The 16,644-nt window shown below is 41.6% G+C and overlaps 1 protein-coding gene across 1 annotated transcript in view; it reads left to right on the top strand.

The window, feature by feature from the left end:
* The window catches only part of LOC120025326 (12S rRNA N4-methylcytidine methyltransferase-like), a 60,603-nt gene that overhangs the window by 26,422 nt on the left and 17,537 nt on the right, over positions 1-16,644 (top strand). Inside the window, exon 3 of the mRNA XM_038969847.1 lies at positions 16,169-16,305. Within this exon, the coding sequence (XP_038825775.1) occupies positions 16,169-16,305 (137 nt within the window). The remainder of the gene's footprint in view (positions 1-16,168; positions 16,306-16,644) is intronic.

Genomic DNA, 16,644 nt, shown 5'->3' with positions numbered 1-16,644 from the left:
AAATGTTAAATACAACAATATACAAATAATACAACAAAAGAAGGCGTGAGTAGATTGTGTATGGTAGTGTTTGTGTGTCTGTGTGTCATTTCACAGTTCCTATTGTGCCATACGATGTTGTCTTATAAAACATGTTGGTTAAAGGCCAGCAGACTTTGCAGTTTGTATTTTTGTTGTTTTTCTTTTTTTTGTATTGAATGGCACAACAGGCGAGTTCATTATGCGTGTGACTCATCCCACTAGCCCACACCACCTCCCCATCTGCTGCTGTTCTTTAAATGGGGAGATGGGAGAGGGAAACGCCATTGATCACCTCTTCTCTCACATGCACGCACACACCCCACCTCCGACGTCACTATCGATCGGCATGTTTAATGTTTTTGTGGGGAACGGAAGACATTTCCCATTATCATTTTCCATCTGTTGCCCACCAAAAAGCCCTTTTTGTTGATGCAATGTGACAAAAGGCAGAAGTTATAAGCCACAGACAACTTGACTGCAATGTTTTCCTTTCACTTTCTTAAAAAATGCAATGGTTAGGGAGCATCCACTGTTGAGAGACGCTGAGAACAATTTTCCTTCGAACCCAAAATAAATAGGCATATGGTTGTAAAGGCACAGAAAGCAAAAAAAGATATTGAAAGTACAGTATGGCTAAACTTTGTGGTTACTGAATACTTATGGTTATGTACATGTGACTGACTGAGTTCGAACCCGGGTTTCCTGCACACCACAAGACTGTGTTAGCTCACTGAGCTGAATCGTAGGCATTAGCTCGGGATGTATCACAAGTCCTCAACTCTCAGGCAATGCACAAGCATGTCTTACCAAACCATCTTTATTCAACTTTACCCCCTTTTGAGGAACTTCTTGCAAAGACCGATCTGAGGCATGGCACTAATGTCAACAAATAGGTTCAAACCCGGCTGTCTCATATGCCACAAGACGGTTATCCCGCTGAGCTAAAGCCTAGACATACACTCTGGGAGCTAACACAAGTCTTCAGGCAAAGTTACTCTTCACACAACCACCACGAACCACCTCATTCAGATGAGCTGAATATGTTGGTAGGAATCTACACAAACTGTTATCAAAACAAATTCTATTCAAAATGATTTGTGGTCTAATCAAAAAATGTGATGCTTGCCGTTTTCTTTCTTCCGTCATACATTTTTTCCAAAGCCATGCCCCATTTCACTGGGAGCATAACAGTATGACCACAGCTGCTGTAATTGGATGCAAGTGCAATGTAGATAATTGTACTGTAGGCCGCTCTGTAATTGGGCATGTGAGCACTACATCAATCATTTTTACATAACATTCTTTATAGTAGAAAAAGAAAATGAATGGAAAGGCAGTAAAGTAACATTTTGTCACAGTTTGTGTGGATAACTTGGCCCCCACCTTCTGTTTGACAGTCACACAAAAAAGGCAAGCAAGTCCTGACAGGGAAAGCTCTGTCTCTGTGACAGAATCAAATAAAAAAACATACCTAGTGACATTTAACCCCCTGGTAAACCCCTGCCCCCCTGTTCTTCCTTATGGCAATAGTGGATCATGTCTGAAACAGTTAGAGGTGACAAGACTAGAATTTTATGGTCGCTCACCCAGACTTTGCAGACAACCTTAGTCTTCTGTCCCAAATAAGACACAAAAGTTGGCAACTTGTTTCCTTTCCAAAATGTAGAGATATATTTTTGGGGGGTGTAAAACATATATACAGTACCAGTCAAAAGTTTGGACACCTACTCACTCCTACTTATTCTTTATTTTTACTATTTTCTACATTGTAAAATAATAGTGAAGACATCAAAACTATGAAATAACACATATGGAATCATGTAGTAACCAAACAAGTGTTAAACAAATCAAAATATATTTTTCAAAGTAGCCACCCATTGCCTTGATGACAGCTTTGCACACTCTTGGCATTCTCTCCTTCACTCTGCGGTCCAACTCATCCCAAACCATCTCAATTGGGTTGAGGTCGGGGGATTGTGGAGGCCAGGTCATCTGATGCAGCAATCCATCACTCTCCTTGACCAAATAGCCCTTACACAACCTGGAGGTGTGTTTTGGGTCATTGTCCTGTTGAAAAACAAATGATACTTACACTAAGTGCAAACCAGGTGGGATGGCGTATTGCTGCAGAATGCTGTGGTAGCCATGCTGGTTAAGTGGGCCTTGGATTCTAAATAAAACACTGACAGTGTCACCAGCAAAGCACCCCCACATCATCTCACATCCTCCTCCTCCATGCTTCACGGTGGGAACCACACATGCGAAGATCATCCGTTCACCTACTCTGCGGCTCTAGGCGGTTGGAACCAAAAATCGCAAATTTGGACTCATCAGACCAATTTGGACTCATTCCACCTGTCTAATGTCCATGGCCAAAGGACAGATTTCCACCGGTCTAATATCCATTGCTCGTGTTTCTTGGCCCAAGCAAGTCTCTTCTTTATATCGGTGTCCTTTAGTAGTGGTTTCTTTGCAGCAATTTGACCATGAAGGCCTGATTCATGCAGTCTCCTCTGAACAGTTGATGTTGAGATGTCGGTTAATTGAACTCTGTGAAGCATTTTATTTGGGCTGCAATCTGAGGTGCAGTTAATTGCCGTTTTCTGAGGCTGGTAACTCTAATGAACTTATCATCTGCAGCAGAGGTAACTCTGGGTCGTCCTTTCCTGTGGTGGTCCTCATGAGAGACCGTTTCATCATAGCGCTTGATGGTTTTTACGTCTGCACTTGAAGAAACTTTAAAAGTTCTTGACATTTTCTGGATTGACTGACCTTCATGTCTTCAAGTAATGATGGACTGTGGTTTCTCTTTTCTTATTTGAGCTGTTCTTGCCATAATATGGGCTTGGTCTATTACCAAATAGGGCTATCTTCTGTATAACACCCCTACCTTGTCACAACACAACTGATTGGCTCAAATGCTTTAAGAAGGAAATAAATTCCACAAATTAACTTGGCACACCTGTTAATTGAAATGCATTTCAGGTGACGACCTCATGAAGCTGGTTGAGAGAATGCCAATAGTGTGCAAAGCTGTCATCAAGGCAAAGGGTGGCTACTTTGAAGAATCTAAAATATATGTTGATTTGTGTAACACTTTTTTTGTTGCTACATGATTCCATATGTGTTATTTCATAGTTTTGATGTCTTCACTATTATTCTACAATGTGGAAAATAGTAAAAAATAAAGAAAAACTGGAATGAGTAGGTGTGTCCAAACTTTTGACTGGTACTGTATACACTCCCGTTCAAAAGTTTGGGGTCACTTAGAAATGTCCTTGTTTTTGAAAGAAAAGCAAAAAATGTTGTCCATTAAAATAACATCAAATTGATGTTACACTCAATAACTGGTTGTGCCACCTTTAGCTGCAACGACTACAAGGTTCTTACTGTGGAATGCAGTGTTTGGTTTTCGCCAGACATAATGGAACCCATGTCGTCCAAAAAGTAATACTTTTGAATAATCTGTCCAAAATCATTCTTCCAAGAGTCTTGATGTTCATCCAGGTGCTTCCAGGTGCTTGAGTCAACTTTTTGGATGAGATTGGTCCCATCATGTCTAGCTAAAACAAAACACTGCATTCCACAGTAAGAACCTCATTCCAACGGTGAAGCATGGTGGTGGTAGTGAGATGGTTTGTGGATGCTTTGCTGCCTCAGGACCTGGACGACTTGCCTTAATAGAAGGAACCATGAATTCTGCTCCATGAATTCTGCTCTGTATCAGAGAATTCTACAAGAGATTGTTTGGCTGTCCGTATGTGAGCTGAAGCGCAGCTGGGTCATGCAGCAAGACAATGATCCAAAACACACAATCAAGTCTATATGAAAAATTTAAGTCTTGGATGTTCAAGTCAAAGTCCAGACCTAATCCCAATTGAGATATTATGGCCGAACTTGAAACGAGCAGTTCATGATTGAAAACCCACAAATGTCGCTGAGTTAAAGCAGTTCTGCATGCAAGAGTGTGCTAAAATTCCTCCACAGCGATGTGAGAAACTTATCAACAACTACAGGAAGAGTTTGGTTTCAGTCATTGCAGCTAAAGGTGGCTCAACCAGTTATTGAGTGTAAGAGGGCAATTACTTTTGTTGCATAACTTTGTTAATAAAATAAGTATCCCATTTTTTTATTTGTAAACTCAGGTTCTCTTTATCTAATATTAAGTTTTGGTTGAGATCTGAATGTTAAAAAAATATGCAAAAATAGAGAAAATAAGCAAATACTTTTTCACAGCCCTGTATGTGGTAGTTGTTTACAAGATAACTTTATTAGTTGTTTTGTGTTCTAAATTAGCTTGAGAATGAAACCAATAAGCATTTGGCTAATGATATAGACTGGAAGTAAGTGTATATTTATCTGCAGCCATTCATTTTCTGCCGGTCGACTTTCCAATTCTACGGCACATTTTGCGTAAGGTTTTTTTGGAGCACATTTGCAGAACTTTAAATCAGTCGCTTGGAAAATGGAAAAGGATGCCAAGCTTCGGCCTTAAAACCTGTTCAGGACTAATTCTCGTACCTTTATTAGTATGCCCGAGTAATTATTTTTCTTCATGTGAGGGCCATGAACAGTACCTAGTAATGCTGTGTACTGTTAGAAAGTTCTGATCCTCTGATCTTTATTTAAGCAATAAGGCACAGTCACAGGTAAATGGCATTGTTCCGCCCTACACGAAAGCAATAAGACACTGCCTCGCATGTCTTATTGCTTTTATAAAACGTTTACCAAATATTAAAACAGCAATAAATTATACAATTCATAAAAAATATATAAGTAAAGTAAATTGATACAATTTAATTATTCTACCAGAGGAAGTAGTCCAGACAGAAATCTGGTCTTTTAATTATTTTCGTCATGTTGCTACAGATGCGCTCCAGTCGTTAATTATTTTGCATCGTTGCTATGTAAAAGTACTGGTCGTACATTCTAACAAAAATGGTTTCTATGCAGGCTGACTAATGTTTCTGACCATTTCTAGCTAGCTAGCCAACTTCAGCTAACTCAGTCACGTCAAACATTGCACCTGGAATGACTAGCTGCGTTTTCATTTGTTTTAGCTTCTTTTCTATTGGAATTTACTTGGCTATATCCATAATAATGACGTTGATGCATGATATCGCCTGGCTCAAATAAAGTTGAGTTCCGTGTAGACACCCGTCCACTCTCTATGTAGGCTCCAAGGGAGTTTGCAATTCAAAAGTGAAACAAATTTTCAGAGGCCGGACAGGCAGACTTCTGGGCTTATATTAACCCCAGCTGTACCAAACCAAATGCTAGGCTGGAAGCAAGGGGAAATAATGTGCAAGTGGCGATAAATACAATCAGGGATTTGGACAGCAATGTGAACATAATGAAATTCTTATGGAGGCACAGTGTTATTTCAGATGGAATTGTTAGCAGGCATAGTGGTTTCCACTAGATTATATAGCCACAAGGTCAAAATTGTTTATATCATAAAAATGTATGAAAACCTAACATAGCAGGCGTAAAATAAACACCTCAAATTAGATCCCCTACATACTGGTCTTGAGGAGAAGAAAAACATGTGTTGGGAGGTTCTCTTCAACACTGTTCAACCAATCCAGTAAATGTGGAGGAGGAGTTAAGATGGAGTGTCACCTTGTTAACTTCTTACGGCTGAGATCCCGTTAACGGGATCGACTTGACAACAGCCAGTGAAAGTGCAGGGCGCCAAATTCAAACAACAGAAATCTCATAATTAAAATTCCTCAAACATACAAGTATTTTACACCATTTTAAAGATAAACTTGTTAATCCCACCACAGTGTCCGATTTCAAAAAGGCTTTACGACGAAAGCACACCATCTGATTATATTAGGTCAGTACCTAACAGCTACCTCTCATGTGAATGTGCGTGGCCAGCTCGTGGCACTCTGCCAGACCTCTGACTCAATCCCCTCTCATTCCCCCCTCCTTTATAGTAGAAGCATCAAACAAGGTTCTTAATACTGTTGACATCTAGTGGAAGCCTTAGGAAGTGCAACATGACCCCATTGTCACTGTATCTTGGATAGGCAAAGAGTTGAAACACTACAAACCTCAGATTTCCCACTTCCTGGTTGGATTTTCTTCTCAGGTTTTTGCCTGCCATATGAGTTCTGTTATACTCACAGACATCATTCAAACAGTTTTAGAAACTTCAGAGTATTTTCTATCCAAATCTACATCTACATGCATATCTTAGCTTCTGGGCCTGAGTAGCAGGCAGTTTACTCTGGGCACTTTATTCATCCAAGCTACTCAATACTGCCCCCAGCCATAAGAACTTAACGTCCAAAAACGGAAGTTGTGTCACAGGCTCTCTTTCCATTCTTTCCACTCGGCAGAGGCAAGGGTTAGGCATAAGGTTAGCAGTGTGGTTAGGGTGATGTTTCAAATAACATTTTAAGAGGCTTAATTGTAGAAATAGGTGGGGTTTAGCCATAATTATAACTTTGTGGCTATAGGTCATTATCAATAAAATGTCACAATAAGGTGCAGAGCGTTCGACTTGCCTGCTGGGGTCAAGGAAACCTGCAGCTCCGCAAAAACAATTGACATCTGTGTGCTCTTTTCAAGGGATTGTTAAATAAATGTTAACTATTTGGTTGTAATATCATCCATCACCTCTTGAAGAGCATAGTCAGAACTACAAATTTCAGATTATTCCATGCAAAAGAATTGCACACATTTAGCTCTATCGTAAGTTATAGACCTACAGCAAGTAACTGTATGCTTTTCATGATCAGTAAACATCAATTGATCATGTCATTTCAGATAAATGAGGGTAGCCACAAACTATCTTTCAGTATTGGCCACCATTAATTGGATATTTGAGTGATATAAAATGAAAGTGAACAATACCTGACAAGTATGAGTGGTTTAGGTTCATTTCCCATCCCTTGTGGGGTCTGCCTTTCAAACCGCAGAAGAGTGCATTTGCCAATGTAACATTACTGTTAGCTGATGTTTACTTTGCAAGCTACAGGTAGAAACTTTGTGCAGTTGACTAAACATAGTGGTAAGTAGACCTGGGGTACTTTTTACACCAACGTAGGCCTACCCAGTGGAGTTGGCAAGCAGTATCCCCTTTCAACGTTGTTTTTTGTGTTTGATCATGATTGCTGCTGACAGACGTGATAGCTAGCTAATAACAGATCAGATCAATATGGCTAGTTAACAAGCTCACTTTCAGGAGATTAACTAATCAAATATTGTTTGATTTGCTTTCCATCTTTAGTGTTGATGACAGTAGTCCGATTTGACAACTTTACCAGGACAATGTCAAGCTCTTTCCAAAATCCTAATCTCTGATGAAGCAAGCTAAATGACACGTTGTTTCCTTTAGCTAGCTAGCTACATGACGAATGGTTCGGGCTACCCTCACATATCTGAAAATACATGATCAATTGATGTTTACTGATTTGCTGTATTTTTTTAAATTAACTTTTATTTAATCAGGGGAGCCCAATTTGAGACCAGGGTCTCATTTTCAATGGTGGCCTAAGACCACAAAGCAAAATATAAAAAATATAACAAGATACAATAAGAAGTACACACACCGAACATCACAGCCATCATAAACAAGTTATTAAATCAATCAAACAATTTTACGCCTTTGTGAACTCATTTATCATCAGGGGTTTAAAATGCCCTAGTGACACCAGGGAATCCAGATGTAATGCATTTTGTAAGTGATTCCAAAAATGTGAAGTGTGAAAACGGATTAACTTAATTCCGAGTAGACCCTAGGATTCTAGGCTGGAACCCACTCGATGAGAGAACCATCCAATGAGTAAAAATGTAGTCCAACTGTGACATTTTTGCCTGAATTATAGAACAACATATATTTAGTTTTGCCCGCATTAAGTACAAGTTTTAAATCAACAAGGGCCTTCTGTGATTAAACTAAATCACATTGTAGCTCTAACAGCTTGGTCAACAGTTGGTGCAATGGCATACATAACTGTATCATCTGCATACAGATGAATATTACAGGATTTAATAGACCAATATTATTTATATAAATAGTAAAGAGAATTTGTCCCAAAATCGACCCCTGCGGTACACCTTTCATAATAGAGGAAGTTTTACAATTTCATATGCATTGAACAACCTATTCAACAACCTATTAATGAAAAATGGGTGAATAGGGCCTGAATATATATATATATATATTTAAAAAAAAGTTGGGACACACATACTCATTCCAGGGTATTTCTTTATTTTTGTTATTTTCTACATTTTTGGCTACTTTTGTTGGCTGCTTTTCCTTCACTCTGCGGTCCAACTCATCCCAAACCATCTCAATTGGGTTGAGGTCGGGCGATTGTGGAGGCCAGGTCATCAGATGCAGCACTCCATCACTCTCCTTGGTCAAATAGCCCTTACACAGCCTGGAGGTGTGTTGGGTCATTGTCCTGTTGAAAAACAAATGATAGTCCCACTAAGCACAAACCAGATGGGATGGGATGGCATATCACTGCAGAATGCTGTGGTAGCCATGCTGGTTAAGTGTGCCTTAAATTCTAAATAAATCAGACAGTGTCACCAGCAAAGCACCATTACACCTCCTCCTCCATGCTTCACTGTGGGAATCGCACTTGCGGAGATCATCCGTTCACCTACTCTGCGTCTCACAAAGACACGGCGGTTGGAACCAAAATTCTCAAATTTAAATGTCACCAACAACCGGAATGTCAGCACTCCCCGATGCTTTGTATGAAGCCGTCTGCATTCTGTAAGGACCAACGCCGGGGATGAGAAGCAGGTACGGGGAGTCAAACATTCAATCAGGAACAGATATAAAACCAGACAGGAACAGCGTCAGCACACGGGTATACAAGGACATAAGACAATCAATACAGAAGCCTTCATACGAAGCATCGGGGAGTGCTTCGTATGAAGGCTTTCTTGCCCCGGTTGGCGCAGGAAGGCGCCCATCCCATGTCATGCCTCAGCCGGATCGTCAGGTTTTTACGCCCAGCCAGCTCGTCAGGCTGCTACGCCTCTGCCGGATCATTGGGCTCCCACGCCTCAGCGGGATCGACAGGTCTTCATGCCTCAGCCGGATTGTCAGGCTCTCACGCCTCTGCCGGTTTGTCGGGATTTCATACCCAGCTGGCTTGTCCAGTGCCCGTTCCTCGGCCGGCCCGTCAGGCTTGCCCAGGTGGGAAGCCGGGTGGTGCCCCAAGAGGGGGGGGGTACTGTCACGCCTGCGCCTACTCCCCCTCCCTGGAGCTCGAAGATGCCAGGCTCCCCAGCATTACGCACTCCTGCCACCATCAGTACACACACCTGCCTTTCCCCGTCACTCGCATCAGCGTATTATTGGACTCACCTGGACTCAATCACCTGTTTTATTACCTCCCTTATATATTTGTCAGTTCCCCGTCTCTGTTACCTGCTGCTGCATTGATTGATGATTGTAATTGTGTACCCGTGCGCTGACGCTGTTCCTGTCTTGTTCTTTGTCAGTTCCTCATTTAAATGTTCTACTCCCCATACCTGCTTCTTGACTCCAGCGTCGGTCCTTTCACTGTATACCAACCCTACCTTGTTACAACACAACTGATTGGCTCAAAAGCATTAAGAAAGAAAGAAATTCCACAAATGAACTTTTAACAAGGCACACCTGTTAATTGAAATGCATTCCAGGTGACTACTTCATGAAGCTGGTTGAGAGAATGCCAAGAGTGTGCAAAGCTGTCATCAAGGCAAAGGGTGGCTACTTTGAAGAATCTAAAATATATTTTGATTTGTCTAACACTTTTGTGGTTACTACATGATTCCATTGTGTTATTTCATAGTTTTGATGTCGCCACTATTATTGTCAAATGTAGAAAATTGTAAAAATAAAGAAAAACTCTTGAATGAGTAGGTGTCCAAACTTTTGACTTGTACTGTATATTTACTATAAACTTCGTAAATGACATCCTATAAGATTTCAGCTGCCTTTTTACTGTAATAATTCATCATATAACTAGTGGGTTGGAAAAGTATCCTTATTTCTTGCAGCACTGCCTTGATTCATTATTTCCTCCCCTCCTGTACATCTCACAGAGTTGGTTAGTGACTCTACAAATTTGTTAAGATCTCAGCTTTCGTCTCCTATAAATGTTGTCCTGCTGTAATGAAGTACGAATTATGACTGTCTACAAATTGTTAATTTTTTAAAATATAGTTTATAAAACCATTTGTTTATCATAGAACAACTAGCTGCTATCCAAATGGAAGGTTCTTAGTTTTCAACTCTGTGCTGCATATGAGGGTGCGACCTATCCTTCCACCAAAAATGTACGGACACTCCGACCAGCGAATGAAAGTTTAGGCGGGACTTCCCAGCCTCTAATGTTGTGGATATGTAACCCGATACCCGAGAGTATTCAATTCAAACTGGAAACCGTAGCTGTCAGCCAAAACAGTCGGGAAGTGAATAGACTTTACATAGACTGATCTATAAGCAAATTACCTTGATAAACAAGTTGTATCTTTACTGGTTTATGCTCATTGTGTTTTGTTCACTGGAAGAGAACAACTCTGTAGGTGTTTTAAAAAGATGTCTGGATGACTCAATTATTTTACAAACCACTGAAGTAAAAGAGAGAGACGGCTAGGTAGTAGAGAAACAGCTATGTAGTGATTTTCTCAGAAAATACTCAAGGGTAATTTCTACAAAACTATGTAGTGATTTTCACAGACAAATACTTTTGAAAAAGGTCATACATTTTATTTACTCAGTTAAACCATTTTACCATTTGTTGATTTGAATGCTCAGTCACAGACAGCCATTTTCCACAATCCCCATTCACAGTGATGACGCAGAGTGATCAATCAATCAATCAAATGTATTTATAAAGCCCTTCTTACATCAGCTGATGTCACAAAGTTCTGTACAGAAACCCAGCCGAAAACCCCAAACAGCAAGCAATGCAGGTGTAGAAGCACGGGGGCTAAGAAAAACTCCCGGAAAGGCCAAACCTAGGCAGAAACCTATAGAGGAATCAGGTTATGAGGAGTGGCCAGTCCTCTTCTGGCTGTGCCGGGTGGAGATTATAACAGAACATGGCCAAGATGTTCAAATGTTCATAGATGACCAGCAGGGTTAAATAATAATAATCACAGTGGTTGTCGAGGGTGCAACAGGTCAGCACCTCAGGAGTAAATGTCAGTTGGCTTTTCATAGCCGATCATTCAGAATATCTCTACCGCTCCTGCTGTCTCTAGAGAGTTGGAAACAGCAGGTCTGGGACAGGAAGCACGTCCGGTGAACAGATCAGGGTTCCATAGCCGCAGGCAGAACAGTTGAAACTGGAGCAGCAGCACAGCCAGGTGGACTGGGGACAGCAAGGAGTCATCATGCCAGGTAGTCCTGAGGCATGGTCCTAGGGCTCAGGTCCTCCGAGAGAGAAAGCAAGAAAGAAAGAGAGAAAAAGAGAAGAGAATTAGAATTAGAGAGAGCATACTTAAATTCACACAGGACACCAGATAAGACAGGATAAATACTCCAGACTGACCCTAGGCCCCAGATACACAAACTACTGCAGCATAAATACTGGAGGCTGAGACAGGAGGGGTCGGGAGACACTGTGGCCCCCGTCCAACGATACCCCCGGACAGGGCCAAACAGGCAGGATATAACCCCACCGACTTTGCCAAAGCACAGCCCCCACACCACTAGAGGGATATCTTCAACCACCAACTTACCATCCTGAGACAAGGCCGAGTATAGCCCACAAAGATATCCGCCACGGCACAACCCAAGGGGGGGTGCCAACCCGGACAGAAAGATCACGTCATTGACTCAACCCACTCAAGTGACGCACCCATCCTAGGGACAGCATGGAAGAGCACCAGTAAGCCAGTGACTCAGCCCCAGTAAGCCAGTGACTCAGCCCCAGTAATAGGGTTAGAGGCAGAGAATCCTAGTGGAGAGAGGGGAACCGGCCAGGCAGAGACAGCAAGGGCGGTTCGTTGCTCCAGTGCCTTTCTGTTCCCCTTCACACTCCTGGACCAGACTACACTCAATCATAGGACCTACTGAAGAGATGAGTCTTCAATAAAGACTTAAATGTTGAGACCATGTCTGCGTCTCTCACATGGATAGGCAGACCATTCCATAAAAATGGAGCTGTATAGGAGAAAGCCCTGCCTCCAGCTTTTTGATTATTAATTCTAGGGACAGTATGGAGGCCTGTGTCTTGTGACCGTAGCGTACGTGTAGGTATGTACGGCAGGACCAAATCAGAAAGATAGGTAGGAGCAAGCCCATGTAATGCTTTGTAGGTTAGCAGTAAAACCTTGAAATCAGCCCTTGCCTTAACAGGAAGCCACTGTAGAGAGGCTAGCACTGGAGTAATATGATCAAATTCTAGCAGCCGTGTTTAGCACTAACTGAGGTTTATTTAGTGCTTTAGCCGGAAAGTAGAGCGTTGCAGTAGTCTAACCTAGAAGTGACAAAAGAATGGATTCATTTTTCTGCATCATTTTTGGACAGAAAGTTTCAGATTTTTGCAATGTTACGTAGATGGAAAAAAGCTGTCCTTGAAACAGAGATCAGGGTCCAGAGTAACGCCAAGGTTTATTTGAGACGACTGTACAACCATCAAGATTCATTTTCAGATTCAACAGAAGATCTCTTTGTTTCTTGGGATCTAGAACAAGCATCTCTGTTTTGTTCGAGTTTAAAAGTAGAACATTTGCCGCCATCCACTTCCTTTTGTCTGAAACACAGGCTTCCAGGGAGGGCAATTTTGGGGCTTCACCATGTTTCATCGAAATGTACAGCTGTGTGTCATCCGCATAGCAGTGAAAGTTAACATTATGTTTCCGAATGACATCACCAAGAGGTAAAATATATAGTGAAAACAATAGTGGTCCTAAAACGGAGCCTTGAGGAACACCGAAATGTACAGTTGATTTGTCAGAGGACAAACCATTCACAGAGACAAACTAATATCTTTCCGACAGAGAAGATCTAAACCAGGCCAGAACTTGTCCATGTAGACCAATTTGGGTTTCCAATCTCTCCAAAAGAATGTGGTGATCGATGGTATCAAAATCAGCACTAAGGTCTAGGAGCACGAGGACAGATGCAGAGCCTCGGTCTGACGCCATTAAAAGGTCAATTACCACCATCACAAGTGTAGTCTCAGTGCTATGATGGGGTCTAAAACCAGACTGAAACGTTTTGTATACATTGTTTGTCTTCTGGAAGGCAGTGAGTTGCTGCGCAACAGCTTTTTCTAAAAATTTTGAGAGGAATGGGAGATTCGATATAGGCCAATAGTTTTTTATATTTTCTGGGTCAAGGTTTGGCTTTTTCAATAGAGGCTTTATTACTGCCACTTTTAGTGAGTTTGGTACACATCCGGTGGATAGAGAGCCGTTTATTATGTTCAACATAGGAGGGCCAAGCACAGGAAGCAGCTCTTTCAGTAGTTTAGTTGGAATAGGGTCCAGTATGCAGCTTGTGGGTTTAGAGGCCATGATTATTTCCATTAATGTGTCAAGAGATATAGTACTAAAAAACGTGAGTTCTCCCTTGATCCTAGGTCCTGGCAGAGTTGTGCAGACTCAGGACAACTGAGCTTTAGAGGAATACGCAGATTTAAAGAGGAGTCCGAAATTTGCTTTCTAATGATCATTATATTTTCTTCAAAGAATTTCATGAATTTATCACTGCTTATGTGAAAGCCATCCTCTCTTGGGGAATGCTGCTTTTTAGTTAGCTTTGCGACAGCATAAAAAATAAATTTTGGATTGTTCTTAATTTCCTCAATTAAGTTGGAAAAATAGGATGATCGAGCAGCAGTGAGGGCTCTTCAATACTGCACGGTACTAGTCTTTCCAAGCTAGTCAGAAGACTTCCAGTTTGGTGTAGCGCCGTTTCCGTTCCAATTTTCTTGAAGCTTGCTTTAGTGCTCGGGTAATTTTCTGTTTACCAGGGAGCTAGTTTCTTATGACAAATGTTTTTTGTTTTTAGGGGTGCGACTGCATCTAGGGTATTGCGCAAGGTTAAATTGAGTTCCTCAGTTAGGTGGTTAACAGAGTTTTGTACTCTGACATCCTTGGGTAGGTGGAGGGAGTCTGGAAGGGCATCTAGAACTCTTTGGGTTGTCCGAGAATTTATAGCACGACTTTTGATGATCCTTGGTTGGGGTCTGAGCAGATTATTTGTTGCGATTGCAAACGTAATAAAATGGTGGTCCGATAGTCCAGGATTATGAGGGATAACATTAAGATCCACAACATTTATTCCACGGGACAAAACTAGGTCCAGAGTATGACTGCGGCAGTGAGTTGGTCCGGAGACATGTTGGACAAAACCCATTGAGTCGATGATGGCTCTGAAAGCCTACTGTAAACAGTAGCTATAAAAAGTGATTGAGTAGGCTGCATAGATTTCATGACTATAAACTCAAAAGATGAAAACGTTTTTTTTTTTTTGTAAATTGAAATTTGCTATCGTAAATGTTAGCAACACCTCTGCCTTTGCGGGATGCGCGGGGGATATGGTCACTCGTGTAACCAGGAGGTGAGGCCTCATTTAACACAGTACATTCATCAGGCTTAAGCCATGTTTCAGTGAGGCCAATCACATCAAGATAATGATCAGTGATTAGTTTATTGACTATAACTGCCTTGGAAGTGAGGGATCTAACATTAAGGAGCCCTATTTTGAGATGTGAGGTATCACAATCTCTTTCAATAATGGCAGGAATGGAGGAGGTCTTTATTCCAGTGAGATTGCTAAAGCGAACACTGCCATGTTCAGTTTTGCCCAACCTTGGTTGAGGCACAGACACAGTCTCAATGGGGATAGCTGAGCTGACTACAATGACTGTGCTAGTGGCAGACTCCACTAAGCCGGCAGGCTGGCTAACAGCCTGCTGCCTGGCCTGCACCCTATCTCATTGTGGAGCTAGGGGAGTTTGAGCCCTGTCTATGTTCGTAGATTAGATGAGAGCACCCCTCCAGCTAGGATGGAGTCCGTCACTCCTCAACAGGCCAGGCTTGGTCCTGTTTGTGGGTGAGTCCCAGAAAGAGGGCCAATTATCTACAAATTCTATCTTTTGGGAGGGGCAGTTTTTTTTTAAGCCAGCGATTGAGTTGTGAGACTCTGCTGTAGAGCTCATCACTCCCCCTAACTGGGAGGGGGCCAGAGACAATTACTCGATGCCGACACATCTTTCTAGCTGATTTATATGCTGAAGCTATGTTGCGCTTGGTGACCTCTGACTGTTTCATCCTAACATCGTTGGTGCCGACGTGGATAACAATATCCCTATACTCTCTCCACTCGACAGTTTTAGCTTTAGCCAGCACCATCTTCAGATTACCTTAATGTCAGTAGCCCTGCCCCCTGGTAAACAGTGTATGATCGCTGGATGATTCATTTTAAGTCTAATACTGCAGGTAATGGAGTCGCCAATGAATAGGGTTTTAAATTTGTCAGAGCTAATGGTGAGAGGCTTCGGCGTCTCAGACCCCGTAACGGGAGGAGTAGAGACCAGAGAAGGCTCGTGATAAAGTATGTGCAGGGGCTGAGCTTAACTCCAGAAAGAGATTGGCAGTCAAACTAATTGTACATTTTTGCACAAGGTACTATTGGGGATAAGTCTTTATTTTTCAGTGGCGTTTTTATTTATCAGGACACATATTGTGTGGGTGTAGCTTAGATCGTCCAGGGAATTTGGGGCTGGGGTGTAGCTTGGACGGCAGGCTGAGTTGAGAAAGATCTTTCAAGAGGGGCAAGGATGACAAAAAAATTGACTTTTGGATGCGAATGGAGAACTGTCTAGCTAGATAGCTGTTGTGTGTTTTGTGACAACTAAAAGAGACTGAAACAGTACGGTTGGTTAAAAGGTTCTTCAAATGTTTACAACTATGTTTAAGTGCATGATAGCAATTAATACAATGGCAATAATATATAATTGCAATTATATGATTGGACATTTCATGATTATTTAGTCTTTCATAGTGTACTAGTGCATTATGAATTGAGGTATGCTAACTAATCATTCTCTGAGCAATCACCTTAGAAATGAGGACTATGTATAGGCTAATTGATAGAGGGTTGTCATTGTAAGGCCTCTGAAAGCACTGTCCTTGACATCAGACTACCTATTGTCTGTGTCCATAGGTTGTTCTGGACATGACCTTTGGAGGTGGAGGTCACACCAAAGCCATCCTGAGGGCATCTCCTGAGGTGACAGTAGTGGCCCTAGACCGAGACCCCACAGCATTCAGCTTAGCTCAACAGCTGGCCAAGGAACACAGGTGATTGCCTTTTTTTATAATAATTACAGTGGTATGTATAATATTGGAACAAATTGTACTTAAGTCACATATTTCACAGATTTGCAAGTCAAAATACATTTGTTTGCAAATGTAATCTGCATGTAGAAATGTCAATGAACATCAAGGGATCCTTTGGGATTTTGGCAATGAGGCCTTTTCTTCTTCCCCAGAGTCAGATGAACTTATGGATACCATTTTTCTGTCTCTGCGTGCAGTATGAAGGAAGTTGCTAACTAGTTACAAATACATAAAAATGGTACACACGAGTTCATCTGACTCTGGGAAAGTAGATAAAGGTTCTCATTGGCAAAATCCCAA

The sequence above is a fragment of the Salvelinus namaycush genome, chromosome 30, assembly GCF_016432855.1.
Source record: "Salvelinus namaycush isolate Seneca chromosome 30, SaNama_1.0, whole genome shotgun sequence".
NCBI classification, from domain to species: Eukaryota; Metazoa; Chordata; class Actinopteri; order Salmoniformes; family Salmonidae; genus Salvelinus; species Salvelinus namaycush.
Note: the sequence above shows the minus strand (reverse complement) of the source record. Positions and strands in the feature narration are given on the sequence as shown.